General features: G+C 40.1%; 6 protein-coding genes across 7 annotated transcripts in view; 5 read left to right on the forward strand and 1 right to left on the reverse strand.

Annotated features, from left to right (window-relative positions):
* The window catches only part of tbc1d32 (TBC1 domain family, member 32), a 78,620-nt gene extending 77,781 nt beyond the window's left edge, over window positions 1-839 (reverse strand). The window contains exon 1 of the mRNA XM_040124962.1: window positions 24-839. The gene's annotated coding sequence lies outside the window, so the exon portion shown is untranslated. The remainder of the gene's footprint in view (window positions 1-23) is intronic.
* hsdl1 (hydroxysteroid dehydrogenase like 1) lies at window positions 796-5,155 on the forward strand. The gene is made up of 5 exons (XM_040124966.1): window positions 796-1,313; window positions 2,240-2,685; window positions 3,018-3,101; window positions 3,231-3,383; window positions 3,569-5,155. Exons 1-5 carry the CDS (start codon window positions 1,094-1,096, stop codon window positions 3,638-3,640), a joined length of 975 nt encoding a protein of 324 aa, XP_039980900.1. The 5' UTR covers window positions 796-1,093; the 3' UTR covers window positions 3,641-5,155.
* Window positions 5,156-6,397: 1,242 nt separating this feature from the next.
* Window positions 6,398-10,156, forward strand: gja11 (gap junction protein, alpha 11). 2 transcript variants are annotated; one of them, XM_040125449.1, is made up of 5 exons: window positions 6,398-6,530; window positions 7,522-7,674; window positions 7,911-8,096; window positions 9,133-9,316; window positions 9,408-9,566. In XM_040125449.1, exons 2-5 carry the CDS (start codon window positions 7,546-7,548, stop codon window positions 9,446-9,448), a joined length of 540 nt encoding a protein of 179 aa, XP_039981383.1. In that variant the 5' UTR covers window positions 6,398-6,530; window positions 7,522-7,545; the 3' UTR covers window positions 9,449-9,566. The 2 variants fall into 2 exon arrangements, with proteins under 2 accessions (XP_039981383.1, XP_039981382.1); XM_040125448.1 differs by having other exon boundaries at window positions 9,133-10,156.
* A 251-nt stretch (window positions 10,157-10,407) lies between these two features.
* Window positions 10,408-12,997, forward strand: gja13.2 (gap junction protein alpha 13.2). The gene is made up of 2 exons (XM_040125450.1): window positions 10,408-11,376; window positions 12,094-12,997. The coding sequence occupies exon 2, from the start codon at window positions 12,121-12,123 to the stop codon at window positions 12,979-12,981; it is 861 nt and encodes a 286-aa protein (XP_039981384.1). The 5' UTR covers window positions 10,408-11,376; window positions 12,094-12,120; the 3' UTR covers window positions 12,982-12,997.
* A 1,807-nt stretch (window positions 12,998-14,804) lies between these two features.
* Window positions 14,805-18,486, forward strand: LOC120789032 (gap junction Cx32.2 protein-like). Its single transcript, XM_040125451.1, has 3 exons — window positions 14,805-14,874; window positions 16,129-16,267; window positions 16,911-18,486. The coding sequence occupies exons 2-3, from the start codon at window positions 16,139-16,141 to the stop codon at window positions 17,562-17,564; spliced, it is 783 nt and encodes a 260-aa protein (XP_039981385.1). The 5' UTR covers window positions 14,805-14,874; window positions 16,129-16,138; the 3' UTR covers window positions 17,565-18,486.
* Window positions 18,487-19,364: 878 nt separating this feature from the next.
* Window positions 19,365-26,124, forward strand: c4h1orf198 (chromosome 4 C1orf198 homolog). Its single transcript, XM_040125447.1, has 6 exons — window positions 19,365-19,736; window positions 20,488-20,538; window positions 20,735-20,845; window positions 21,677-21,844; window positions 22,459-22,824; window positions 23,791-26,124. The coding sequence occupies exons 1-6, from the start codon at window positions 19,431-19,433 to the stop codon at window positions 23,845-23,847; spliced, it is 1,059 nt and encodes a 352-aa protein (XP_039981381.1). The 5' UTR covers window positions 19,365-19,430; the 3' UTR covers window positions 23,848-26,124.
* Window positions 26,125-26,901: the final 777 nt, after the last annotated feature.

A 26,901-nucleotide genomic window follows, 5' to 3' on the forward strand; every position in this document is an offset into this window, starting at 1 on the left:
AGGTGCCTTCAGAGTTGACTTACCGTAATTCTTCTAAGGCCTCTTCTCCTAATATTGTTTTCGTTACAAATGCCATTGGGGTTGTAATTCCACAAGCGACATTAAATTTATTGTACTATATTTTGGAGTTTTGCACAACATTTGTGAAAATGATATCTTTCATGCGCAATAGTCAACAAAACCGAATCCGCTGAAACACCCAACTAACAATCTGCAGGCTGGAATGACCTGGTCTAGGCTCACACTCCGGGGCATTATGTGGCATTTTACGTGTTTTTTTTACACTGGAGCCAAAACCAGCGACTTTCTGCTCTCTGGTTAGCCTGACGCTGCTAAATGCAGAGTTGCACCAAAGCTAGCTAACCGAAAAAATGCCCACATTTAGCTGAAACCGCAGCAGAGGGAAAACCAAAAACCTGCCCGCAGCACAAACCAACCACCTAAACAGAAAGATACCGTGTGCAGAACATTGTAAACCACCTTGTCTCCCTGTTTTGTTTTGTTTTTTTGGACTATCAAACGCTTTTCATCCGGATAGCATCCTGCCACCGACAGCTGCGTCTCTATGGAAACGACCTGTTTAGCCTTAACTGCTGTGCATTGTGGGATTGTCCGTAGACGCTACACTCTGCCTTAAATGGCATTGGAAATGTGGGTTTCACGTGTAAGATATCCGTGGTGAGAAACAACCAGAGATTTAAATACGACAAGAATACGAGTGGCAGTGAAAAGCGAGTTCATATTTTGTGTGGCGGAGTTCAGATACGAGCCGAAGCATTAGTCCCAGGTTCGGAACCGGTCCCGACGCTCTTTCTCACGAGATCACGAATGCAGCGCGGCTGACGCGCGGCGTCACGTGACTCAATATTTTTGCTCCTTTCGCCGGGTGCTCGTGGAAGCGAAACCCCTGCCTGCCGAAGCGTCTTGTCAAACCTCACGGCTTTATCCGAAAAATGACTATGTAGGAACAACGACATCAGTCGTTCACGCGTCTGACTTTCCAGTTAAGGTTAATTTGAGAAATTACAACGTTGAATCTACTGAATAAGACCTAGCTAGCAAACTAGCAGTCAGCATCACTGTAGTGTCGACTATGGCGGCAGTTGACAGCTTTCAGTTTTTGTACAGGGAAATTTCTCGGTCATGCAGTTCTTATTTTGAGACCCTGGCCCTGGTCGGTGCGCTGTACACGGCCAGCAGGGCAGTGATCCTGCTGAGGGACTGCTGCACGCTGGTCAGGGTGCATTTCCTGCCCAGAATGATCCCGAGCAAGAAGCTGAGCCAAAGATATGGTGACTGGGCTGTCATTTATGGTAAGGACGCAGCAGGCGAGCACAGCACCGAGAACACACTGAGAAGGCATCAGGCTGTAGGTCTGTGTCCGAGAGGGCCGAGGAGAGTCAGGTCCACCATGTAACCAAAATAATGATAAATTATATCAATAATTCTTCCACCCTTTTGATTACAGTCATAGCCAGGTCCCTTGAAAGGCAGCTCTTTAAATTTTACAACCAGTTACAGAGGAGCTTTTTCTTTTGCCTCGCCTATTATTTTTTTGGGGGGGATACAAGGCCTGTAGTAGCACCTTCTGTGTGGAAAACGCTTTGGAGTCAGAAGTCTGAACCAATTCTGTTTCAACAGCTGTTGCAGTGAAACGGGGATCCTCGAATACTTTGCACAGATAGAATCAGGAGACTTAAGAGTTTTCAAACAATGTGTAATAGGTCAAAGTTGTGTGAAGATTGAGTCCGACACAGACCAAAACACACCTAAAGTGGTGCTGCCAGATCCATTGATTAATCTGTCGAATGTGTTTTTGATTAATCAATTATTAATTTGGTCTCTACAATATGGGAAAATTGTGAAAAATTATCAGGCTGACATCTTCAGATTTGCCCCTTTTTAATTAACCAAAAGTCCAAAACCCAAAGATATTCATTTAACAATTATATAAAATAGAGAAAAGCAGCACATCTTTACATCTACTAAGCTGGAATTAGCAAATAGTTGGCATTTTCTTATTGATAAATGATATTTGATTTACAGTCATTTGGGTTTGGTTTTTTTTTCCTCATTTTTTTGTTAAACGACTAATCAGCTTTCTATTTGCATACTAAAGTAAACTTTGTCTAATGTTTCGAGGTCATGTGATGTTACCATGCAGTAGCTCAGTAATATTAAATCCTCATTTCTTCCCGATGTGACTTTCTTTGATAAATATTCTCCTCTCTCCCTTCAGGAGCATCGGAGCCTGTGGCCAAAGCGTATGCAGAGGAGCTGGCCAGGCACGGCATCAGCATTATCTTTGTCACTCAGGACCACACTTTTGTTAGAGACACCGCCGTATCTCTCTCCCAAAGCTACGGAGTGGAAACTGTTGTTGTCCCAGCCGACTTCTCTCTGGACCAGGCAGCCAGCAAGCCCATTAAAGAAGCCTTGAGGGGTAAAGATATCGGCTTCCTGGTGAACTGTGTGGATGAGTCTTTGACTTGCCCCCAGAGCCTGATTGAAATGCCCGAGCAGAGCCTGTTGGACTCTGTGAATAAGAACGTCGCGGTCGCTACTCTGATGGCCCGGTTGGTGCTGCCAGGGATGATAGAGCGTAGCAGAGGTGCTGTGGTCAATATATCATCGGCCGCCTGCTGCAGACCTCTGCCTGGAAGAGTGACACTCACGGCCTCCACTGTGAGAAAAAACAGTGCTGACATCAGCCTCTTGTGCATGCACACACACCAAAGAGCATATTCATAGCCTCTACAGACCTTCTCACAGCAGATATTTTGATTGGTCATAGGATGAAGAGCCCATTTCTAAATAAATATTATAAATGATCGCTTAATGCAAGTATCTCATCAAAATAAGCTGAGTGAACCACTTTTCAAAGTAAAATCCGGGCTAACATGAAACGGCATCTTGCTGGCAGCCTTTCTTTCTTCTTCTGTCCACCAATTAGAAACACGATCACAGACACATTTTTCTGTCCAGACAATAATCCCCTTCTTCTCCTGAAATTTCAGGGCTATTTGGATCAGTTCTCAAGAGCTCTTCACCTTGAGTACAGCGGCAAAGGGATCTTTGTTCAAAGTCTGATTCCTTTCCAAGTAAGATACCATGATATCACCACTGAGAACGGGTGGATATCGAACTTCATTACATTTTTTGGCACTGAACAAAATGTAACTGCATGTATGTCAGTTCTTGATGTACAGTATGTGTGTATGTGTATCTAGATAGCCTCAAGCGGGCAACAACCATCAACATCCACATCAGCATCATCAAGAGAAGGCTGGTTCGTGCCTAAACCAGACGTGTATGCTTGCCACGCCATCTCCACCCTGGGCGTCTCTAACAGGACCACCGGCTACTGGCCTCATACACTGCAGGTCGGTGCAAACTAAATCATGTCAGTTTGTTTTGGAATAATTTTTGTGACCAGGAATGTATGGCTCACAGTTCTACCATCACTGTATCATTTTCCGCCTTTGTGAAAACAGGATCTAAAACATAAAATACATTTCTGTTTGATGATCTGTTTCTCGCCACTGTTTTTTGTTCTTTTTCTTCACAGTATGGATTGATGAGGTGTATTCCAGAGTGGATTTGGGTTCTCAGATCACATGTGCTCACCAGTTCAAGCTAAGAGCTCACTTTCCCTCTCTTCACAACGACTTAACCTGGTTACTGGTTATCTTCTTGTTACTGGAGTCATTAGTAGAGGTTTATTTTAGTTTCTTCTGCAATTAGCAAAGACTAGTTCTGTTTTGATAACTCCCAGGCATTATTGTGGAATGTAGTTATCAGGATTCTTGCCTATCGATGTGGTATCAATTTTTTTAGGATATCTGCAGTGGAATTTGGAAGTAATGAGTGAATATACACACATTACTCCTTTTAGTCCTGGACTATAATCTGACAAATTCCTAAATTTACAATAGAAACCAGACAACCTGATAATAAATGTCTCCACAGTGCACACACATGAGGCTGGAAACTGGGTTTGACTTTTAGTCCTGGTTGTGAACTTTGATTCAATTCTCCGATTAATATAAGAGCATAATACTCTGACATAATTTGGTTTGGTGCCTGGACCTTTATAGAATGACCCTCCGTTAAGTTTGAACCCACTGGACTGTTGGATAAGAGATTATTTCAAATGCCAAATCTAATTGTACAATTACTTTATTTTTCTTTGTATTCCAAAAAGTTGCACATTGAGACGCTTCTATAATTATAAAATATTAAAATATAGAAGTGCATTGGAGCTCAAAAGCCCCAAGTCAAACGTTACATAAAAAAGACAAAGTCAGAAGAAAGCAGTAATAAAACAAAAAAATAACAGATGAGTAAAAAAACATGAGGAATCTAATCCACAAACACATCAACATGAATTAAGGCAATGAATTCTGACATTCAGTGGCACGCACTTTTGACCACCGAGACCTCTTTCCATCTGCTACTAACCTGAGTCCTGGGTGATCTGATTATAGCCGAAAGGGCTTTGGAAGCATTTAAAGGAGCTCTGATGTTCCCATCAGATTTGAGTGTATTTTTGCTAAATATAACCCGAAATCTGAGACACTTGTTAACTGAAAGTCAAAAATACACATTTTTAACATACACTCTGGACTGTGACCAAAAGGAAGTATAAAACTGGAACATATTATTGCAATGTAAATATGTCTTAAGCTTTGGATTTGGCTTCCCGGTTTAAAGCTAGAGTTCAGATAAAACCAAGATGTGCCTGTAGGGTATTTTACATTCTCAAAAAAAAAAAGTGTGGTCTTGAATGAAGAGTGATAGTTTTAGGTGAATGCGGTGTCATTGCTCAGAGTAGAAGAGTCAAGCATCTGCAGGAGTGAATTTAAAATGCAGTGAAGAGTTAGATTGTGATATTTTGTTTTGTTTTGTTGAGAAACAATAGTTGAAATCTATTCGGTACATGTAGATGTTGCTGAAGTATTTATATTAAAATTGGAACAGACTCATATAAGTTGTGCTTACTGTGTTCAATCATGCAGTACAATATGCAGTATAAAAATTCAGTGATGTGGAACTCACCATAGCTGTAAGTGTTGACTTAAATATACTGGATGTATCATTATAGCACAAAACTAGACCAATAAACACTTCTTTCATTCCCATATTATTGTCCTTTCTTTTATTTTTTATGAATGTATGGTGACTACATATGTTTTCATTATGGCCAAAGTATCTGTCTTTGCAGGTGAGCCCTTTATCTGACTGGTAAGGGTTTGGTTTCCAGCATATCTACATGCTGAAGGCCACGTACACTTTTTCTCTTAAAACATCAGGATGGTGTAAATCATTTACATCCAAGAACAGATACCATACCGGCTGCCAGACTTTATCCTGTGACACCCCCCCCCCCCTTAGATCAGCCAGGGTCAGAGACCTGACCTGTCAACCACATGAGCACACGTGAGGTGCAGTTTGCCGTAAACACACATGGTGCTAAGCAAACCTGGGCTGCTTTTGTGGGATTTAAACATGGAGCCAGGATCTGTGAACATACTGTCAAGTTAAAGATCATCCACACACATAGGCAAGTTTTTTGGGGGTTCAGAAGCATTGGCTAAAATTCTACATGAAATAAGTAGTGTTGAAATGAAGGAAGCATGAAAGAGATTCAATAAACATTCATATAGCTTCTTTTCATACAAAGAAAATAGGCCAAAGGGCTATAAAATAAGAACACAATTAAGGACGGCTAAAAAAAAAAAAAAAGGAGTACAAAATGAATTAAACACATTAGTATTAGGAAGGAAAACATTTAACACTAGTAGAGATACAAGAAAATGCTGCAAAAAGCTTACTTAAATTCAGTATGTTATAAACCATCACTTCAAAATGCTCACTGTGGTTTCCTTCCTAATATCCCTGGGAGCAGTATTCAACAGATTGGGAGCATAGGTGAAAATTTGTTTGTTTAATTAAAAGAAGTTTTTTGGTATGCTGTAATCCCTTTCTTTTTTGAAGAAGAAGAAGGGTGAAAGAATTTGGTGTGGTTGGTAATTGTGAAGAGCGCTGCCTCAGAAAATTTCCTGTAGGGTTGTGACTGTGAGGGCCACGGCATTTGATTCATTTGATCCACATCATTCAACTTTTCAACGTCTGTATATTGAAACACGAACATCCAGATGACTCAGCTGAGTACAGTCCATGTATCTGCCAATGGAGGGTTTACTTGGTCTTGCTTCCTCCTGTCCTGTTGTCTGTTCACTGTCCAATGAAGCAGCAATGCCGCAGAAATAATATATAAGGGAGGTTTGTTAAACCTAAGCATTGTAGGTCAATTTTATTTGATAGTTTTTGCTTTAACCAGCCACTCATATTCAGTGTTATGACTGGAGGTTTGTTGTGGTTAGGTTGGTGTCCTTCCAGATAAGACGCCGAAGGAACAATGAAAGGAGGACAGCTTCCTCTTCTTCTCCCTCACTTTCCCTTTTCATCATCCTCTTGAGGCATCGCTCTCTTCATTCAACTCTTTTCCCAGTGGGTTTGTTCAAACAGTGAGTGGATTTTAAAAAATATTATATTGATAATCTATTCTCTCTCAAAAAATTTAAATGATGTTGATAATGTATATGGACTGGAGCATTTTTTAGATTTATGGATTTGTGTTGATATTTGTTAGTTATACCAAGTTACGTAAGTTCAATTTTGTACCATGAACTACCTGAAGATAAACGTGCATGCCATTTGTACTTTGTGCACATCAGTGCGAATGCATACAATTCTAAAAAGCTCAGAGAATAGTGACAAATGGTTTTCTTGAACACAAATATATTATAACTTTGATTGGATCCTTACGATATCAAAAATTAAACTTTCTAACAGCTACCAAGCAATCAAATATTTATAAATCCTGTAAAAACTACAACAATACAAAACAATACAATTTTAGGCATAAAAGCCATGTAAAAGAAACTGTAAAATAGGACTTTATTACAGATTTAAAGGCTAAATCCATTACAAAATAAAATTGGCAGCCTTATCTACTCAGACGGGTCAGTCTGTATTTGCACAGGTGGTAGAGCTCAATGTCTCACATTCTTTGAATTAAGATTTGCAATGGTTGGTTTTAGCCAAGGTTAGGGTCTTGGTTTCCAGCAGATAAGCATGTTTTGGAGACAGTTTTTGAAATCAGCAGCCATGGTTTTTTATCAGCAAAGTCAGGGCTGCAAGAAATAACAAAGTTTTGGCCTCGTGAGAGAGTCTGTCTGTTCTGAGTTTAACAACTACAAAATGACTTTTGTATCGTCTTTCTATAACAGGTCCAATCAAGAGGTGTTACTTTTCAGAAAATATAAGCCAACTGCTAACTGAATGAATGAGACCAGTCTACAGTTGTGTTTATAAAATATTCTCTTTTGGTCAATCAACCATTGAGTATATACTTCTCAAATAATGCAAGCGTACCTTCAGAGATTAGTATATTAGAATGCACTGTCTGTCTATGAGTCATAATGGTTTATTTTATCATACATCCCCCCCGAAAAGAAATTAGGACAACTGGCGACTGAAATGGGCGAATGGGATCTGCTGGGCCGCCTGCTGGACAAAGTACAGAGCCACTCCACAGTGATTGGCAAGGTCTGGCTCACCGTGCTGTTTGTCTTCCGCATCCTGGTCCTCCGCACCGGCGCTGAGAAGGTCTGCTCATACAGTATATTTATTATTTTAAGCACACTTCCCAGGGAGCCCACGAGCAGCCATTGAGGAATAGGGGGAAAAATGTGTTAGTATTAAAGGGGCAGAATAGCTGAAACAATATCAGCAGGGCTCTGAAATGAGAATGTCGCAAAACTATACCCATCCCCACTAGACCTTTAACTTTCTGAAGTTCCGTATCATCTCTACTATCATCTCTTTCCTCTCATCTCATCCAGGTGTGGGGCGATGAGCAATCGGACTTTGTCTGCAACACTCAGCAGCCCGGCTGTGAGAACGTCTGCTACGACCTCGCCTTCCCCATCTCTCACGTTCGCTTCTGGGTTCTTCAGATTATTGCTGTAGCGACGCCTAAGCTCCTTTATCTTGGTCATGTCCTTCATGTGATCCACATTGAGAAGAAGGTGCGTCACTGCAGTGGGTGTAGTATGAAAGCATGACTGGTATATACTTGATTTGTCAGGGATGCCACACCTGTAGAGTGGCAAAGGCATGGGCCACGCGGTTTCCAAACATCCTGTTTGGTCTTTTGATCTTTTTAGAATCTAAAAACAGTATTGTTACTACCATATTGCACTGTGCTTGATTTTAGTTTTTCTCATTAAAAAGAGAAAGATCCAGAATTCGCATTTTGTCCCCAACCTGGTTGTTTGCCGCAGCCTCATACAACATTATTACGTTGTAGAATTTGGCTTTGGATTGATGCTACAACTAAAAAATGCTCTACACATACTTGGACTGTATAAATCAATATTTATATAATCAACATTGAATAAAATGACTTTGTAATGTAAACCCACAGAGAATTATCACCAACTTTGCAGCCATAGGTAGCTGTATCCTGCAAAGAAGTTCTGATAAACCCACTGTCTCTGGTGAAGACTGTGGAGCAACTAGCAGCTAAAGATGCAGCAGTTGATGGAAACCAAGCCAAAGCTAAAAAAAAGAGCGACTATTAGACACTTTCTTTAGGGGGGCCAGAAACAGAACGCCAAACGAATACACATTAGATGTAAAACTTCGTTAGCTGGTGAGATGCGGTGGCTGTAAATGTCAATTTGCATAGACATTTTTCTGGCCCCTAGTGGCTAAAGATCGATCAATTCAGCTTTAAAACATTACTCATCTGAAACCTATCTTTTCAGTACACAAATTTTATAGTGGACAGTGGCTCTGTGGCTGGCCTGAAGTCAGTTGTTTATAAAGAACTTCTATGACACGAATTTTACATGAAAAAAATAAATAAATAAATATCTAACTACTCTTCCAGTTTAATCAACTTATCAGCTGTTCATCCATATGCTCACGTTGCCCTGATATTTTACAGGGAAGAAGTGTTCAAACATATTTTGGTAAACTTTTTGGAACTAAGCAAGCCTGTATCTCTTGCTTCTTTTAGATAATAACTCTGACTCTGTCTTCTTGTTCTTCCAATCCAAGGTGAAGGAGAGGATGAGAAAGCAGGCAGAGCTGGATGACCAAGCCAGTCTGTTCCTTAGTAAGGCCTACAAAGTTCCCAAGTACACCAAGAGCAGTGGCAAGATCAGCATCCGTGGCCGCCTCCTTCGCAGTTATGTCCTCCATCTTGTGGCCAAGATAGTCCTGGAAGTTTTGTTCATTGTGGGTCAGTACTTTCTTTACGGTTTCACTCTCCATACTCGCTACGTCTGCACCCGCTTTCCCTGCCCTCACAAGGTGGACTGCTTCCTCTCCAGGCCTACAGAGAAATCCGTCATCATCTGGTTCATGCTGGTGACAGCATTTGTCTCCCTCGTTCTCAGCCTGGTTGAACTGTTCTATCTGTGTGTGAAGGCTGTGAAGGAGTGCATGGCGAGGAGGCAGGACTACACCGTGACCCCGGTGACACCTCCATTTCTGGAAAGGAAAGCTTTTAAAAGCCGGGACGAGATGATCCAGAATTGTGTCAACCTCGAGCTGGAGCTGCAAGGTCAAAAGTTGGGGGTGAACGGGGTCAAAGATGGGGTGAACAAGGCTGTTAAGAATGTATCACCTGAAAACAATGTGGGGGAGGTCCAGATCTGAGGCATGGGGGCAGTGATAGGTTGTAGGTTGTTCCAGTAAAGTTCCCGTATTTGTGTGCTTTGGCTTTAGAGAGGAAAGGGGGTGAGGGGGGCTAGCCGGCTTCTGTAAACAGGTCTCATTCACATGCAAAATGTTGCTTTAAATGACTTAAAGGGACTGTTGTGACATAATACAAAAGTACAAAAGTTGCCCATCAATTTAAGATACTGTAGATAAGATTTTTTGATAGATTTTGTTAAGGGTACTTTGTTGGAATGATTTAAGATAATGTAATGTTGCAATTTTTATTCAACAAACCTGTCGTATTCAGAATCTGATTGTAATACAGTTGTCCTTTTCTTATCGTTTTGTCATGTTTGCACAGTACATTTTCTGAGATGATAAATAAGCAATGTTGCCCTGCATTAATAAACAAGGTCCATCCTCTGTTGCCTCCTTTAATTACAGCGCATTTAATTGACCAGGGGTTTTCATATTAAGAACAACCTCATCCATCTGAACCTCTTCATTTTTTTTTATTTCAATTTGGCCATTAATCAATCACACTATATATAGGGAGCTACAGTTTCTGTAATGCATACAAAGCATTTAATTAATTGTGTGCTGAACGTTTAATGCCGTTTTAAGCTGTGCAACTATTATTAGGTCACAGCAAATTGACATTTCAAGTATTGCTATTACTTTGAGTACTTTTAACGAAATAGTTTGTTTTCTTGCTGAGAGTTAGATAGTATGGTAAATATCAAGCTACAGCCAGGAGTCGGGAAATGGGGGAAGGGGCCAGCTCTGCACTCTCTGCACCTCTGAAGCTCAGGGATTGACGGGTTATATCTTAACTGTTTTGCCTGTAAAAAAAAAACTGCATGTGTAAAAACAACAAATTTTGGTTTTAGGAGGGATGGATCTTCCTGCTAAACTGAGCTAAGTGTGTCCTGGCTATAAAGCCTTATATAAGGCACACAGACATTACACCTGTAACTATGTTCTCATCTAACTCTCTGCAAAAAAAAAAGTATATTCCCAAAACGTTTAACTGTTCTTTTAAGCGTATTTTAGGTGTTTGCTTTTACTTTTAGTGAAGAGACAAAGTAGTGAGATATGTGTTTAACATAAAACTCACCCTCTAATTAAATGTCTCAAACCTTTGGTGGTTGTGGCTCCATAGCATTTTTTTCAGACTGTGCCAAAATGGGTTATTTTTTAATTTTTGGATGAGATTCCCATTCTGATAATACTGGCTGGATATTAAGTACGTGAAGAGTTAATAACAATACATTTGGTTGAAGGCTAACTGCATTCTCCAGAAAATTTTATTGAATTAATGTTAATGAATGATAGTGTTTCAGCATGGCTACACCGATCTCAAATTATTCATCTGAATTTAAAAGTTCCAACAAAATCTTGGTCCCTGAAAGTGATACTGAACACCTGTCAATTATTACACTCTCGTCCTCCAGTTCTCATCTTTCGTCAACTTTTTCTGCTCTCGTCTGCTGACGGGTACAGCGTGACATTAAAGCTAGATGTGTGTTGTGAAACCTCATCAGTCCTGCTGTCCTCTCCCTGCTCAAAACTCCAAGGTCCAACTTCAGTTAGTCATCTGTCCCAACCGCAGACAGTCCTCTCTGACCGGGCCAGCGGGTAAGATGCAGCAATTTCTGTTCTCTGCTAAAGATGACTGATCATTTGACAAATTAAAAAAATATTGTGAATGAATGTCAATATCTGTAAAGAATACTATACAGAATGAAATGTCCAGTAAAATATCAAGATTTTTTTTTTTTTTTTTTTTTTTAAATTGTATACATTTTTTGAAAGAAAGTGATGGGTTGGTAATTTACTTTTGAATGTTCATTACGTTGCTTTCTCTCTACATTAATGGCTTCAGATTGCTTTAAATATACTACTCTGTTTTGCCCAGATAGCACATTTTATGTTTACTGTAAAGTGTACATAATTTAAACTGTGTTATAGAGAATACAGACGTAAGCTTTACCAAAGCAAAGTTTTATTTCTTTATCTCCATGCCAGCCTACTTCTACTGTGTCTCATCAGTATAATGCCACTGAGTCTTCCATTTTTTCATTCAAAATTGTGATTGATGTTTACTATAGGAAATTAACGACTAACTAGCTCGAGGTTCAGGAAGCTTTGATGTCTTCTTCCTTCTCGTGTAGCCCTGCTCAAGAACAGAAAAATGACTTATCTAAATTATACAGAACAATGAGCGCTTTTCTTCCAACAGCGGCATATTGGTTAAATAGAAAGTTTTGGTTTAGGGTCATTGCAAACAAAACTAGGGATTTGTCCTGTTTATTAGCTGAGTATTTACTGCATTTTCCCTCTCTTTCATGACAGATCAGTAACTGAACATCACTTATAAAGATGGGAGACTGGGGATTCCTGTCAAGTTTGCTGGACAAGGTCCAGTCCCACTCCACAGTCATTGGGAAGATCTGGATGAGCATCCTCTTCCTGTTCAGAATCATGGTTTTGGGTGCAGGTGCCGAGAGCGTCTGGGGCGACGAGCAGTCGGGTTTCATCTGTAACACTCAGCAACCTGGTTGTGAGAACGTCTGCTATGATTGGACCTTCCCCATCTCGCACATACGCTTCTGGGTCCTCCAGATCATCTTTGTCTCCACGCCGACGCTGGTCTACCTGGGCCACGCCATGCACGTCATCCACAAGGAGCAAAAGCTGAGGGAGCAGCTGTCAAGCCCTGGTGGGTCCCAGTTTCTTAAAGTGCCCAAATACACAAATGAAAAGGGACAGGTGAAGATCAAGGGGAACCTGCTGGGAAGCTACCTGACTCAGCTCGTATTTAAGATCATCATTGAGGCTGCCTTCATAGTGGGACAGTACTACCTGTATGGCTTCGTCATGGTCCCCATGTTCCCCTGCTCTAGAAAGCCCTGTCCCTTCACTGTGGAGTGCTACATGTCCCGACCCACAGAGAAGACCATCTTCATTATCTTTATGCTGGTAGTGGCCTGCGTCTCTCTGCTCCTCAACGTCATTGAGGTGTTCTACCTGATTTGTACCAGGGCCAGATGTGGGTCCAGGCATCGCAATCACAAGATTACCTCAGCAGAAAACCCTGCCAGCCTGTCAGCTCCCAGGTGGCCGTGTGCAGAAGACGCAGTAAAGCAGAACAAGCTGAACATGGAGCTCGAGAACAGTCACAGTATCGGAGGAAGCCTGGACGGGGCCAAAGAGGAGAAACGACTGCTGAGTGGTCATTAAAAAAAAAAAAAAAAAACACGCAGAATGTATTTGTATCTTTTTTTTACATTTGTCCCTGATGGTTCCTGGTTCAAATACATCTAAGAGACTGAAGTGAAGATTTCTCACAATGTGGTGTACATGTCATGACAGAATATGAAGGAAGAGCTTTGTATTTGTGTAATATTGTGGTATAATATGAAGAGAAAAGCCTGCATAAATTAACATTATTATAAATATTAAGGGGCGACATTGTTGGAATTTTACATTTATTTTTTTAATTTCTAAATGGAAATCTAATAATGGAAAGTTTGCAATATGTCAATGTATTTATCTATAAGTGAGCAGAATTGTGTCTATGCCCAGTTATTGAATGTGTCCTTAAATTATGGTCATGTTCTTTATCTAGGACTTGAAATGATTTGCTTACTAAGCAATGATGAGGATTTTGAAGATTGTTGTGAAGAGTCTGTTTCTACTAATATGGCAGATACATTTTTGTATGCTTAATTGTTTTTAATAAATGATTAAAGTTGTATAAAAAAATATCGATTCATCAGTCTATTAATTTTTAGATGACAGGTATACACTTTTCAATTCTTAGTCAAACAACTTACTTTTAGCTAATATGATTTACACTTATTTTCAAATTCTGTAGGGCTGTAACTGATGATTGTTTTTATTATTGATTAGTCTACTGATTATTTTCTAGTTTAATACTCAAAAGTTTGTTCTGTAAAATGACAGCAAAGTGTCGATAATGTCAGGTGCCCAAGGTGACATTTTCAAAAGTCTATCAAAAATCCAAAGATACTGACTTTACTATAATAAAAGAGTAAGAAAAACAGAAAATATTCACATTTGAGAAGCACAAACCAGTGATTTCGCTTGCCAGTCAAGCCTAGAAAATACATTAGTGATTAACTGATGCTCAAAATTGCTGCTGATTCATTTTCTGGTCATCAACTAATCTGATTAATCGTAAAGCTCTGCGATAGTCATGTAACTTCAGAATAGGGAGTGGTCGATGGAGTGACATATTAGCCACCAACGCTGATTCAAGGATAATTTGAATGACTTAATATAAGGCTAAGGACATTTACATCAGTTAGACAATACAAAGACAGAACCCAAACAAAATGATATATCAAGGGGATCAAATACATCCATAAAACTCATGAGGACCTATTCAACATACAGTATTTCAGATTCAGTACAAAATCTCTACAACAAGAAGGTCTCTGTGAAGCTTATAAAATTAGATTTCCGCAGCTTGTTGAGACATCGTGTAAATCACAATGTATGAAAGAAAAAACCTTTTTGTTGACTCAGTTTCAACAAAAAGTGAACGTGACTGTTCAATCCCCACATAGTATTCATGGCAGGGTTATTGTACTAGATTGGATTAGTTTGTACAGGTATGCAGACTCTGCTTATACCCTTTAGTACCTGACTCTTGTGCTTCATTTATAATAAATGTCATTTATTTACTGGCTTTGTAGATATATAACTGGCAAATCTATTTAAATGTAGAATGCTAAAGAAATCAAGGGCTAGTTTGGGGAATTCTTTCCATTTACTATGTAAATGCATTTGATTTAAATAAAATAAATAATAATTCAAAGTGATAATAAAGAACAATTACATAAAACAGCTGTGGATTCTGGTTTGTAGCACTGCCAATCATTAACATGTACAATCCTGTCAGTGCTCAGCCAAAAATTAGTCTACTTGAGATTTATCATTTTCAGATGTCATGACAACGTGACAGCTCACATTGTTGCACAACTTCATCTAAAGTTCAAGATACCATAGAAAGGTTTAGTTTGGTGTACTGGCCTCTCTATCATTCAACTCAGCTCCACAGGTGGTGACTGGTCTGTTTGTCTGGAAGAGGACCTATTAAATTCAAAGGTAAGTTGTACATTTACTTTAAAAATAGTTTTATTGGATAATTATTAATGCACAAAACTTGATATTATAAAATGTAAGGAATTCAAATTTTAAATTTTATGCATTTTAGGGATTAAATCCACATAATCTTGGATGGATATGGTTATTTATTATTATATTTTCTTGCCTTGGTAGAGTGTTGTAAGAATCTCAGTGTAAGTGTGTATAAGCAAAGCCCGAGTACAGAGAAACTCTTTAGACTATTTGACCATAAAGATTGAAGCACTGTCCATAATCCGTCAGGATAAAAATCTGTATTATCCATGTATTTCCACATGTTCTATGATTCTATGATTAGATAAGGCAATTAGTTAGGATACACTGTAAACACACTAAGGTGCTTTTCTTCTTATGAAAAAAACTATGATTATAGATGCAGCTATTGAAAGGCACATACAAACATCGGCTGAATACAAAATTCCTCTCCTATCTAACATCTAAACAAATGTAGTAACATATCTTGAGATAGGTCTTTGTTATGTAATAGATTTTATAGCTCCTTCTTTACGTTCTGAACATTCTCTAGATTAGGGATTTTAGAACATGCGATTGTGTCTCTAAAGACTATCGGCTGCTTTTGATGTTTTGCCATTCACGTTAATCAATTATTATCAGTTACAGCACCTACTGCTATTTATTAAAAAATAACAGAACGCTTTATCCTCTCCTTTTGTGATATATACGTAGTAACATAGCGGTCACTTAAAAAATAATAATGAATTACTGATTAATTAGAGAAAACATATATAGATACAACAATATGATAAAAGATTAATTACATTTTCATAAAATTGTACTTCCTTTCTCACAAAACCTTATAAAAGTTTAATAGCATTTACTATTTAGAAGTAACTACAACTTAACTTGAGACTTCAAAAAGTACATCCAACAAACTTGACAACTACTGCAAATAACAATTGGATAACTGAGATTCTGTTGGTTTAGCATCTATAGGATCTTTTGTTACATGAATAGTTGGATATATGATTCAGTTGGATATAGTTGGTTACATGAATGAGACTGTTTTAAGTTGTGTGGTCTACATGTATTAGTAATTACTGATATTATCGATTATGGCAAAATGAGAAAACAAAAAAAAAAAAAAAAAACTTGTCTTCATATCATAATTCACTTTGCATGGTTTTAATGAAACCATGTGTATGTTTGGTCCAAATCGTTAATCAATCGACATTTTCATTTGCTTTTCCATATCAGATCAGAGACCATGGGAGAATGGGGTTTTCTGTCTTCTCTGCTGGACAAGGTCCAGTCCCACTCCACCATCATCGGAAAGGTCTGGCTCAGCGTGCTTTTTATCTTCAGGATCATGATCCTCGGAGCTGGAGCAGAGAAGGTCTGCTTCTGTTGTTTCATAGTTTATTTTTTGTAGCATTATACATAACTGTTGCATCGCTGAATTACTTCTGTGAGTTTAGGACTTTTAGATGAAATAACACCCTCTGGTGACCATCATGGAGGTCCACAGCTCCTCAGCAACATTAGCTGTGAAATGCAGGTGGTGTTCGGATAGCACTGCATTCAACTTGACAGAAAATCATCAGGTTTTAAGTTGTGACGAGGCCTTTTTGATTATATTTTCAAAGTTTGCACATAATTAAAAGACGTTTGTCATCTTTATCTTAAAATGAGAGTTGCTCATCCATCGATCGGCATATTTTGTAAAGTGTCTTTGGGGCTGGAGTCTTTTACCTATTTAAAAATCTTTTTTAAATTTAATCAATACTAAATGTTCGTAAAGCCACAACATTTTACGTCTACAATGTGGTTTTGTAACCTTGTTATTTGATACTTAGCCACTAGGTGCACACAGCAACACTTCAGTGAACTTCTATAGTGATGCCAGCAGTGGATTAGGGAAGAGTTGTGCTATTGTATTAAGATAAATAAAATACCTCTTCATAAAAGTAACTTAGCTCCCAGTCCATTTGTTGTGCTTATACATGTAATAATAATAATTTCTCATGTGAACATTACAGGTTTGGGGTGATGAGCAGTCCAATATGATTTGTAATACCAAACAGCCGGGTTGTAAGAACGTCTGCTATGACCAAGCCTTCCCAATCTCACACATTCGATTCTGGGTCCTCCAAATTATCTTCGTCTCAACGCCAACGCTGATCTACCTCGGCCATGTCCTCCATGTCATCCACAAAGAGAATAAACTGAGAGAATATATGCAGACCCACTCTAAGAGTGAAGTCGTCAAAGTTCCGAAGTACTCCGACGAAAAAGGCCATGTCAAGATTAAAGGCAATCTGCTGGGAAGCTACATGACCTCCATATTTTTCAGAATCATTCTGGAGGTAGCGTTCATTGTGGGGCAGTATTATCTTTATGGGTTCGTCATGGACCCAAGAATCGTCTGCTCCCGAGCTCCATGTCCCTTCACTGTAGAGTGCTACATGTCTCGACCCACTGAGAAGACCATCTTCATCATCTTCATGCTCGTAGTGTCCTGCATCTCTCTCGTGTTCAACGTGGCAGAGATCTTCTACCTGGCGTGCTCTCACTCATCCAGACGAAGGTCTAAAACTGTTCCAGTTACCGCTATTGCCATTCGCCCACATCTTAACAGTGCAAGTCTGATGAAAAATGAGAAGCTTAGCCTCCACGACGCCCACACAGCCTGAGGAACACCGTTTAGATCCAGTGTGCAAAATGTAAACAGTCGCATAGTTACCAAGAAAACATGAGGGTAAATAAAAATGTGACTGATTGGGCTAAATCCACATGAGAACGTGTTTTACATTTGCAAAATTATTAAAAGAGTTATTTATTTACATGAGACTCAAAAATTCCTTAAAATGAAAGTTGGAGACATGTGTAGAGTATTTACGAGTGGTCTCAAGTATTCAAATATTTAAAAATGCACAAGAAGAATACAAGACATGGTACAGTGTCACTGAGGCAAACTTTTAAAGTTTGTTGAGTTTTTGTGGTTTTATTTTGTTCCTTGCATTGTGGGCGACTTTTGAATCCTGCCGCCCCCAGGTTGTAGATAATAAATGTGACTGTTGTTATTCTGCTGTGACCTGTGACTTTGTGGGCCTGACTTGCTGCATGTACTTTTGTCGCCGTACCAGTTCGCACTGGCTAAAAGCCCTTTAGTAGCGCTACTCATCTAGAGCAGTGTTTAAGTGCTCTTAGTGCTACTTTTCTTTTTAAATGTTATTTTTAAGTTTCTAAATTGTTATATTTTCGGAGATTACTTTTAAAATTGTAAATATTTTAATTAGAAATCTCGTTTTTTTCATGTTTTGTATTTTAATATGATTACATGTGCCTTGTGTTTGTAACTGATTGTAAATTTGATAAATTCATTGAGGAAACAATTGTTGCTGGTTTATTAAAATATGTCTGGAGCTTAGTTCTATGTTTTTGTTTCATTACCACAGTCATTATACTCATGCATGGTTCCTGATTTCTCGCCTAGTATTACGGAAATTACATTTAACCTGCTATAAAGCACTGATTTAGATACAGAGGAATATCAAAAACAATTTTCAAAAACTCTATTTGTATAGTGGTCAAATAATCACATAAGAGGAGAAATAAACTCAAAAGTCAGATGTATTTTGTGGATTCTCTCTAAATTTCAGCGTATTGTAACTTATACAACGGATCCAACCTACCTGAAGGGGGTTGCTCTCAGTGTTGAGCCCGCAGAGAATCATCACCTGAATCCGCAGCCCACCTCCAGAGTTCGTGGAGAGCAAGCACACAGCGGAAACTGTGAGTGTTAGCTTAGTTAACCGAAGTTAGCGTCCGAGTCGGCGGTTGAGGGGAAGGAGAGAGGGGAAATCTGACTTACCATTCTGAGCCCCTCACTGCTGTGAAAGGGTGTTAGACATTGTAGGTATCCACTTTCAACAATATTTAAAAAAAAAGTATTTTATTTATGAAAGCGAGAGAGGGAGATTTCACTGCCTTTTTTTCCCCACACCCAGACCACATTGGATCAAGTCTAGATAAAATAATAATAATAACAATAAAAATAATTTTACTCACACATGTCAAATTTGATCTTGATTATCCCAGACACGCTAAAGAATCTTTAAAACACCGGGCCCGATTTGTGAAACTTCCATACTGTTTGTGAAAACAACACACGCTCGCTATTGTAAAAATTGATTCCTTTAACTTTCAACTCAACTGCCGAATCGGAAGCTAACTTGAGCGCCTCGGCGTAACGGACAGAGAGCTGAGGTAAAACACGGAGAAACCCGACTTATAAACATGTTGTCTTTTTTAACAAGCACCAAACTACTAAGCAGGAGCGACAATAAAGGCTGGGGAAGCTCAAGGTTGTGGGTTATTAAATTCCCATCGTAAAAAAGAGCCTAACCTGAGTCCTTGCGCATTTGAAAAGCACCACAAGATGGCGCCGCTAACGCACACATCGAAACGGATTGCGTGCGTCCCACCCACCGCCCGCACCGCGGTCACCGCCAGTTTCCTCTTCCTCACAATAACAACAGCTGAGGCCGCGGCTAAAGATGGCCACCGCGACAGTGGCGGGGCTCGATGCCCACAGGATGGAGGAAAAGAAGTTCGAATACTTCTCCTCCATCAACTCCATGGCAAATAAAATAATGCAGGAGAGGGAGAAAATCAAAGCCAAGCACGGCTCGTCCTGGGAGAAAATGACGACGCAGGAGCAGGACAGCGCCATCGACAACTGGATGATGGATCCCCACATCCGAGCCCGATACGCTATGCACCGAGTTGAGCGTGAAGAAGTGGTCTGTTACCCCAAACTGCTCATGCAGACGGGTCAGAAGATAGTTCATTTCGGGGAAGAGGTATCTAAACCACATTTCGAATTGATATTAGATAGGCTGGTGAGTGCGTCTAAAGGGCAGCACAGCCAGTTGTTTTTCATTGTTGCTAACTAGCCACGTAACCATTGCAGTGTGTTGGTAAACGTCAGAGTGACTACATGGACCTCAGTACAAATGAATCCTAGCCTTTACCCATAGATAGATCGATAGGTCGAAGTAACAGTCACACAGGCAATTCTGTATGATAAATTCACAACGGGCTATTATTTGTGGGCAACGCCGTATTACTTCGTTCGATGCCGGCGTCTCCCAGAAATCCTGGTGCTCTTATTTTGTAAAGTATTAGCAAAGTATACGCATAACATACGTATAAGCTGGCTTAATCGTGTTTTTCCTTGTGCTCATTCGTGCATCGCTCTCACATTCTCTTCATACACGGATTAGCCAAAACATTATGACCACCCTTGCCTTACATGCTGTCGGTCCCCCAAACGTCGCCGAAACGGCTCCGCACCACCGAGTCATGGACTCTACGGGACCTCTGAAGGTGCCCTGGGGTTATCTGGCACCGAGACATTAGCGGCGGGTCCTCTTTAAGTCCTGTGGGTCGCAAGGTGGAGCCCCCCACTATGATCTTTACACTCAAAATAACTCACTTGTTTATCTACTAGAATCAGTACGAGTTCCAGTCTACCACTCTTTAAAGGAAGGCCCTGAGTACAATCTGTGTGTGAGTTGAAACTGTAACCACAGCATGCCTGTCTCTGTTTAGGATATTACCTGGCAAGATGAGCATTCTGCCCCCTTCTCATGGGAAACCAAGGTAAAGAAAAAAATTATTAATTCACAAGTTCAACACAAGTGATTTCAGACAGAATTTTGACACGTGCTACCATCAAAAATATCGCAGTTACAAGGTGGCAGCTGAGTTTGGCTTTTTTGGCTATCCTTGAAATATCTGGAATTATATGATCACAGGTGAATCATTTTCTAAAAATGGCTTCTTTTCCGTGTTTCAGAGTCAGTTGGACTTCAACTTGACATCAGGCTCGGCAGACCAGGGGCTCTCTGCCTCGCAGGCAGACTCGAAGTCCGCAAAGGCTCTTCATTCCAGCCAGCTCGGAACCAAGGTATGATTATCCCTCATATGGACAGAAGTGACTGTGTTTGTGCTAAGTTATATATTTTGGTTGGAAAGGAAATGCTTTCCTTATCATATGTTACAGGAGATTTAATCTAAGCCTTGACTTGAATATATACATACTGTATAGTTGTATGGGACTGGATCAAATCATTGCATTCAACTATATGGGAAGTATGTAAGTAATCACAGGTGAGAAAACGGGCTTTGGGGTGATATGTGCAAGTTGTCTAAGGAACTTTGAGCCTTTGGGATAGACAGTAACTGAAATCACAGAGAGGACGTATGGCTCACCTGGTTGTTTCATGTCATGTTCTTGTTCAGATGCTGCCTTTTGGTTGATAAATAAAAATGTCCCTAATGCCACACATTAAGTTGAATAGAGCCAGTTTAATATCAGTCTATATTTGCTTTATTACTGGGAAAAATCTCAGTTTGATAAATTTGACTGTTATTCTGTTAAACCTGCCATTAAGTAACAAATTTGAACGACCTCATTGACGGACATATTGCATTTATTTGTATGGATGTGGTAACGTTTTTGTACAAATGGGGCTCTATGCATGATTATCACAGTGTTTGTCCCATTAAAAACAGTCTGCTGTATCCATAACTAGTGCTTTGTTGGCTTGTTTGAGTTGTACACATTTCCAATAGGAATTGCTCTTCAAATAACGTTTTTACCTTAACTTAAATGGCATCTTTAACCAGAAACGTTTCTAGGAATTCTACCAGAAGGACCATGCTATTGGACCTTTTTATGAATACAGCTTTCAATGTTAAGAACAGTTAAATCAAGTGCTATTGTGTGATTGTGAAGGTGTCTGTGAGCGAGGGCCGGAGGCCGGAGGAAGAGTCGTCTTTCTGGAAGATCAGCGCTGAGAGGTCCAGGCTGGAAGGGGAGCAAGCTGACTTCCAGTCCCTGACACCAAGCCAGATCAAGTCTCTTGAGAAAGGAGAGAAATCCCTCCCCTCCTACCTCCGACAGGCAAGCACGGACGTCTACTGTTGTTTCCTACTATCTGCTGCTATATTTTGGCTGCTTTTAAATGCTGAGAGGCAAGCACCCCATTTCTGGTCTGTAATAGTTTCTAAAAAACAACAGATTGAAAGCAAGTCCCCACCCGAGCACTTGTCCCTTGGGCTGTGTATCCTGAAATAGAGTCTAGCCTGAAGCTGAGCTAAATGGCATCTGTGAAGCCTCCACAAGTGTCAGAGAAGCAGATGGCGAATGCAGCCAGTTAGCAGTAAAAAAGGAACAATGATCTTTGTTTCTCCTTTTTCTACTTTGCTCTTCTTTCTTTTCTACTTTCCTGCACTTTTATTGTTCCTGTTGTTTTTTTCAGTGCACAGTCTCATCAACCACCTACACTGCTTGCAATGTCTATCCAAGAAGCCTAAATAAAATGTCAACAACTATACGTCCCCTCTATTTGAGACATTTCTGAACAATTTCAAAACATTAGCATTTGTTGTTTTTTGTAACTTTTAACTTGTGTTATCTTTAACAAGTGTATATTACAAAAATGCTTAAAAATGTGATGTTCATTGTATCAATTGTATCTGAAAATGCCAGCAGAAAATATAATCATTTTTCTACAGGAGACATCTGTCCCCTCCAAGGAGCCTGAGGCAACGGATTCCCACCCTCCAGCTCCTACCAGGCCCACAAAACAGAGAGCACCCAAACCCCCTGCTCCACAGCCTCCCGTCCCCACTGCTGTTAGTGCAACACCAGCATCCATCTCCATCTCGCCAAACCCCGCCCCACCTGTCAAAGTGTCCTCGACAGTGGCGGGATGGGAGCGCTCTCAGAGCACCTTGCCATCGGTCAGCAACACCGTGGATGAAATGTTCTCCTCCAGCATGATGTCAAAGCCCTCCAACATCTCCCCCAGTGTGGAGAAGGAGAAGGAGAAGGAGGAGGAAGGTTCAGCCAACTTTGACAACAACCCCACCTTTTCCCAGGTGAGTTCTGAAACAGAAACAGAAACAGAAACAAGCACCGTTTCTAAGTACAACATTTACTTTGGATATTGTGGATTGAATGTTATAGGATACTCAAAGTTAAAATCCCATTTGATATGTCTGCAGGGAAAAATTTAAGGCAAACACCTGCTGCAAAACTACTGATCAGGATGTGGCCAGAAATGCAACATGCTTTAAAATAAAGTCCAGTGTATTTGTTTAGCCCAGTGTTTACTGGTCCACAGTATCAGTGGTTCGTGACTGAGTCCACATTTGGCCATAACTCAAGAATTCATATGCTAATGATGTCACAATTTCACAGCTTCACTGTGACCTTTATAATGTTTTACAAAGCACTTCTGGCCATTATTCAACACCAAAAGTCTCCACTACATCTATTATGAGTCTGGACAGACATGGATTTAAAGGGATACTTGACTATTTCGCGGAGGCATACAACCGCAAGGCGGCAATTCTATTTTAACTATGTTCTAAAGCCATACATTACCATAGTTAACAAATGATCTTACACCATTATATTGATGACTAATACTAATTGTTTGGCATTTCTTCTCCATCAGAAGGCGGATTTAATAGTAGTTTAGCTTTTGAATCCTTGGTTGGCCTGTTTTGCTTTCATACCAAAAACCAACCGCACTACAGTCTGATTGGATCCGAACCAACCTTTCAAAAAGCTAAATGTAAATCACTGCCGATCGGAGCTAGAGCTGATAAATAACCCTGACTACTGCAGAGCCATTTGACCCGGGAATGAATGCCGATTGTACCATTTCCCACTGAAGACAAAAGCTAAATGTTAGTGGGTGTTACTGGGTTTTTTTTTGTCCAGTGTGAAAGGGGCTATGGCCAGTCATAGTGCACTGTACAGTGTCCTCACCCTTCTGACAGAGTTTAACACAAGTCTCTCTGTCTCTCCCAAACTGCCCACTTGTTCCTTCTTCTCAGTTCAACACAAGCAGCAGCATCCTGAAGACCGGATTCGACTTCCTAGACAACTGGTAAACCACAGCTGAGACCAGTCGCCGCTTTGAGTGAATCATCGTCTTCATCACTCTAAAGAAGGACCACACTGCCATGACTACAGACATCCACATCTAGATTTAAAAAACACTAGTCTTTAAAATGACCACGTTATGTTCTTGTAATTATCTTCAGTTGCTTGTTAAGACATTATCTCACCGCCTGTGCGCTGGTGTTTTTTCCCCAACTAGAAGAGCTCCCTCTCCTCTCTAAGGTCGAATAATCTTAAATGTTTTGCCAAATGACGCCTGCCAACTAAATATGGAGTAAGCAGGGACTGAACCTCACAGAATATGCACACTGTTCCTCACTGTGCATTCACACTGCGATTAACTTGGTTCAAGGGGCTGCACAGTTCAGACAGATTGGGGAACAATGATTTATTAACTATCATCCCAGTTACACTTAGCACTTAATGCACGTTGGGTACATCAGATAGCTGTTAAATATCCAAAAAGCTAAGCGTAAATGCAAGCAAAATCATTTGAGACTGATTGAACTTTGTCTGAAATTCTAGCCAGATCTCGAAAAGGTGTAAATGTACCCATGCGTGTGTTAGCTAGATAGCTGTTGGGTAGCGGGCTAAGCTGTTACAGTTGTAACCAAAATGCTGAGGTACGGAACGTATTCTTCCTCTGGCATTTTTTGAGGTTTCCAAAAAGCTTCAGGTTCATTAAACCGTCTTTTTGGACCGGAGTGGGGCTGGCCCAAATTTGAATGTAGCCTGGAATAACCAAGACAGACGCAATCAGAAGCATACAGTACATGTACCTGAGTTTAAAGTATATTCATTTGTATCCAGATTTGTATACCGGATATGAGATATTAGCAGGGAAGTCAAGTGTAAACGGGGTCTATGCTGCTGTCTAACTTTTCCCTGCTTATGTTTTGCCTTTCATAATGGCACAGTGTTTTATTAACATATCCACAATAATGAAGAACTAGAGGAAAAAAAAACAGGAAACCCTAAATAACATTACTTTAAAAACTAACCACCAATCCCGGCTATGGCTACAACTGTTCCTAAAGGATAGTGTTTGTCATCTTTGTTACACTGCAGTCTTTCTAAAAGTTTGTCAAGAAATGGGAAGGCTTAAAGGCCTGTTACAAACCGCTAACCCATTTTACACTTGCTATTAATAACTTAGGTACATGAAAAACACATTCTAACTGTCGGGGGAGTAAAATACTATGGAAATCCAATGGCCTTAATTGGCTAATCCCAGCAAACAGTTGAGCTGCGGCCTCAATTTTTTTTATACGTACAGTACACTAACCATTGTACACAGTGGCCACATATGATTTGGACTCTGGTATACTGCTCATCATGTTGCTTGCAGTGTGAATGCACAGTAATGGTGTCAGTTAGCTGCCTTCACTTGGAACTTTTAGGCGCTAATCTAGCAAGCAAGAACCATTTTTATACCACAAGCATGTAAAATTTTAATCTGGGCAAACACTAAAACCCTCAATCCATTTTTACGTTTTTATTTTGTGTCATGAAGATGTTGCTCTCTGATGTGCTTTTATTTATACCTATATATTCCTAGAAACCTAAGACGTTTAGAGTTAAAGTAGTGCTCAGTGCTGCAGTCCTGGCCCGTACAGTGCAATTACTACAATGTTCCCTACTGGTTACGGAATTCCTGGAATATCATGGAAGCTTGAAAGATGCCGTTTGGATGGAGAAAATCATGGAATTTTACCATCACACCACTGTACAGGAATAGTGTGGAATTCATTCCCAGCTTTAACACGTTCATTGAATTAGATGGTGGTTTTCGTCCTGACTGAAGTGGGAACAAAACTGTTGTTTTCTTTGACATTAAGACAATAGAAGCAGGAGGGAAGAGGAGCCATGGAAGTGCTCAAACTTAGTCATGGAAAACTCATGGACTGTATGTCCGGGCTGCCGTGGGAACCTGTTACAGATGTCCTGTATGGATTTAGCTCCTTGACAACACTTCCTCACCAACTCAATCCTCCCAGCTTTCACCCTAGACCTCAAACTAGTGCTGAGCAAAGCTAATGTGCATTTATAAAGAAAGTAAGACACTTTCAGACATTGTGTTTTAGGTAAATGGGCAGGTATGTAGTGATTTGTAACACTTGTGTCACAGAGTTTACATTACTAGAGTACTATTTTACTGGATTTTATATTTATCCGCTGATTGTATCTTCTGCTATACATATATATTGCACTCATGCATTTTGAAGTCACAGATTTGAAAGGAAGTAAATAAATGAAAGTCAAACCTGCTTCTTTTCTTCGTCTGTTCTTTTAAAGGTTTTTTGGACACGAACCCCATTCCTGTGCAATAGCGAGCGGTGTTTTCCAGCTTTTTCTGTCGAATTCCTTATGGGAGGGCAAGAGGAGGTCACTGCAGGGGTTTCTGTTAGGGTTGCAATTGCAGCATCAGTCGATAGTGGATTTGATTCAATAAGCCAAAAGTTGTGCCCTTAACCCGAAATATTTGCTTTAGGGTGGTCTAATTTTTTTTTTTTTTTTTAATTCGTCAAGATTGTTTTCCCGCTTGTTTGCATTCTTCTTGAGCTACCTCTCAACTCCATGACATCAATTCCTCCAGCTGTAAAATCTACCAGATCCAAAATGCCGTTTAGGAAAGGAGGAGGGAAGGATGTCCAGTGCTCAGAGGAAACTCTGTGCTGTTCGGTTAAACAACACATTGGCCCAGTTCAGAATCATCAGATCTCGTTCCACTGTCTCCCCTGGGAGCAAGGCAGCCGTCCTGCATTATGTATTTAAGGAAGCAAGAGCATTACTGTGGTACATAGATAATTTATGTTGTTAGGCTAACATAGGGCTGGGGAGGCCATGGCTACCTGGGTGAGACTCACAAATGAAGCGGAGGGTAGTGTGTTATTGAAAGCCAGGTATTATCCGATGTACCACTGTGATACGATTGACGTTACACGATTCACACAATGATCGCCGAGGGTTTTATTGTTTTAGTGTCCCGTGATTGTGTTGACTCCCAGTTCAGATGCTTATCAATGCCAAAACAAACTTCTGTG

Source organism: Xiphias gladius, chromosome 4 (genome assembly GCF_016859285.1).
Source record: "Xiphias gladius isolate SHS-SW01 ecotype Sanya breed wild chromosome 4, ASM1685928v1, whole genome shotgun sequence".
In the NCBI taxonomy this organism is placed as follows: Eukaryota; Metazoa; Chordata; class Actinopteri; order Istiophoriformes; family Xiphiidae; genus Xiphias; species Xiphias gladius.

Coding starts and splice junctions, on each gene's coding strand:
- gja13.2 (XM_040125450.1), top strand. CDS start 12,121: ATGGGAGACTGGGGATTCCTGTCAAGTTTGCTGGACAAGGTCCAGTCC.
- c4h1orf198 (XM_040125447.1), top strand. CDS start 19,431: ATGGCCACCGCGACAGTGGCGGGGCTCGATGCCCACAGGATGGAGGAA. Junction 20,539..20,734: donor CCTTCTCATGGGAAACCAAG/GTAAAGAAAAAA, acceptor TCCGTGTTTCAG/AGTCAGTTGGACTTCAACTT. Junction 22,825..23,790: donor ACAACCCCACCTTTTCCCAG/GTGAGTTCTGAA, acceptor CCTTCTTCTCAG/TTCAACACAAGCAGCAGCAT.
- gja11 (XM_040125448.1), top strand. CDS start 7,546: ATGGGCGAATGGGATCTGCTGGGCCGCCTGCTGGACAAAGTACAGAGC. Junction 7,675..7,910: donor TCCGCACCGGCGCTGAGAAG/GTCTGCTCATAC, acceptor CATCTCATCCAG/GTGTGGGGCGATGAGCAATC. Junction 8,097..9,132: donor TGATCCACATTGAGAAGAAG/GTGCGTCACTGC, acceptor TTCCAATCCAAG/GTGAAGGAGAGGATGAGAAA.
- LOC120789032 (XM_040125451.1), top strand. CDS start 16,139: ATGGGAGAATGGGGTTTTCTGTCTTCTCTGCTGGACAAGGTCCAGTCC. Junction 16,268..16,910: donor TCGGAGCTGGAGCAGAGAAG/GTCTGCTTCTGT, acceptor TGAACATTACAG/GTTTGGGGTGATGAGCAGTC.
- hsdl1 (XM_040124966.1), top strand. CDS start 1,094: ATGGCGGCAGTTGACAGCTTTCAGTTTTTGTACAGGGAAATTTCTCGG. Junction 3,102..3,230: donor AAAGTCTGATTCCTTTCCAA/GTAAGATACCAT, acceptor ATGTGTATCTAG/ATAGCCTCAAGCGGGCAACA. Junction 3,384..3,568: donor ACTGGCCTCATACACTGCAG/GTCGGTGCAAAC, acceptor TTTTCTTCACAG/TATGGATTGATGAGGTGTAT.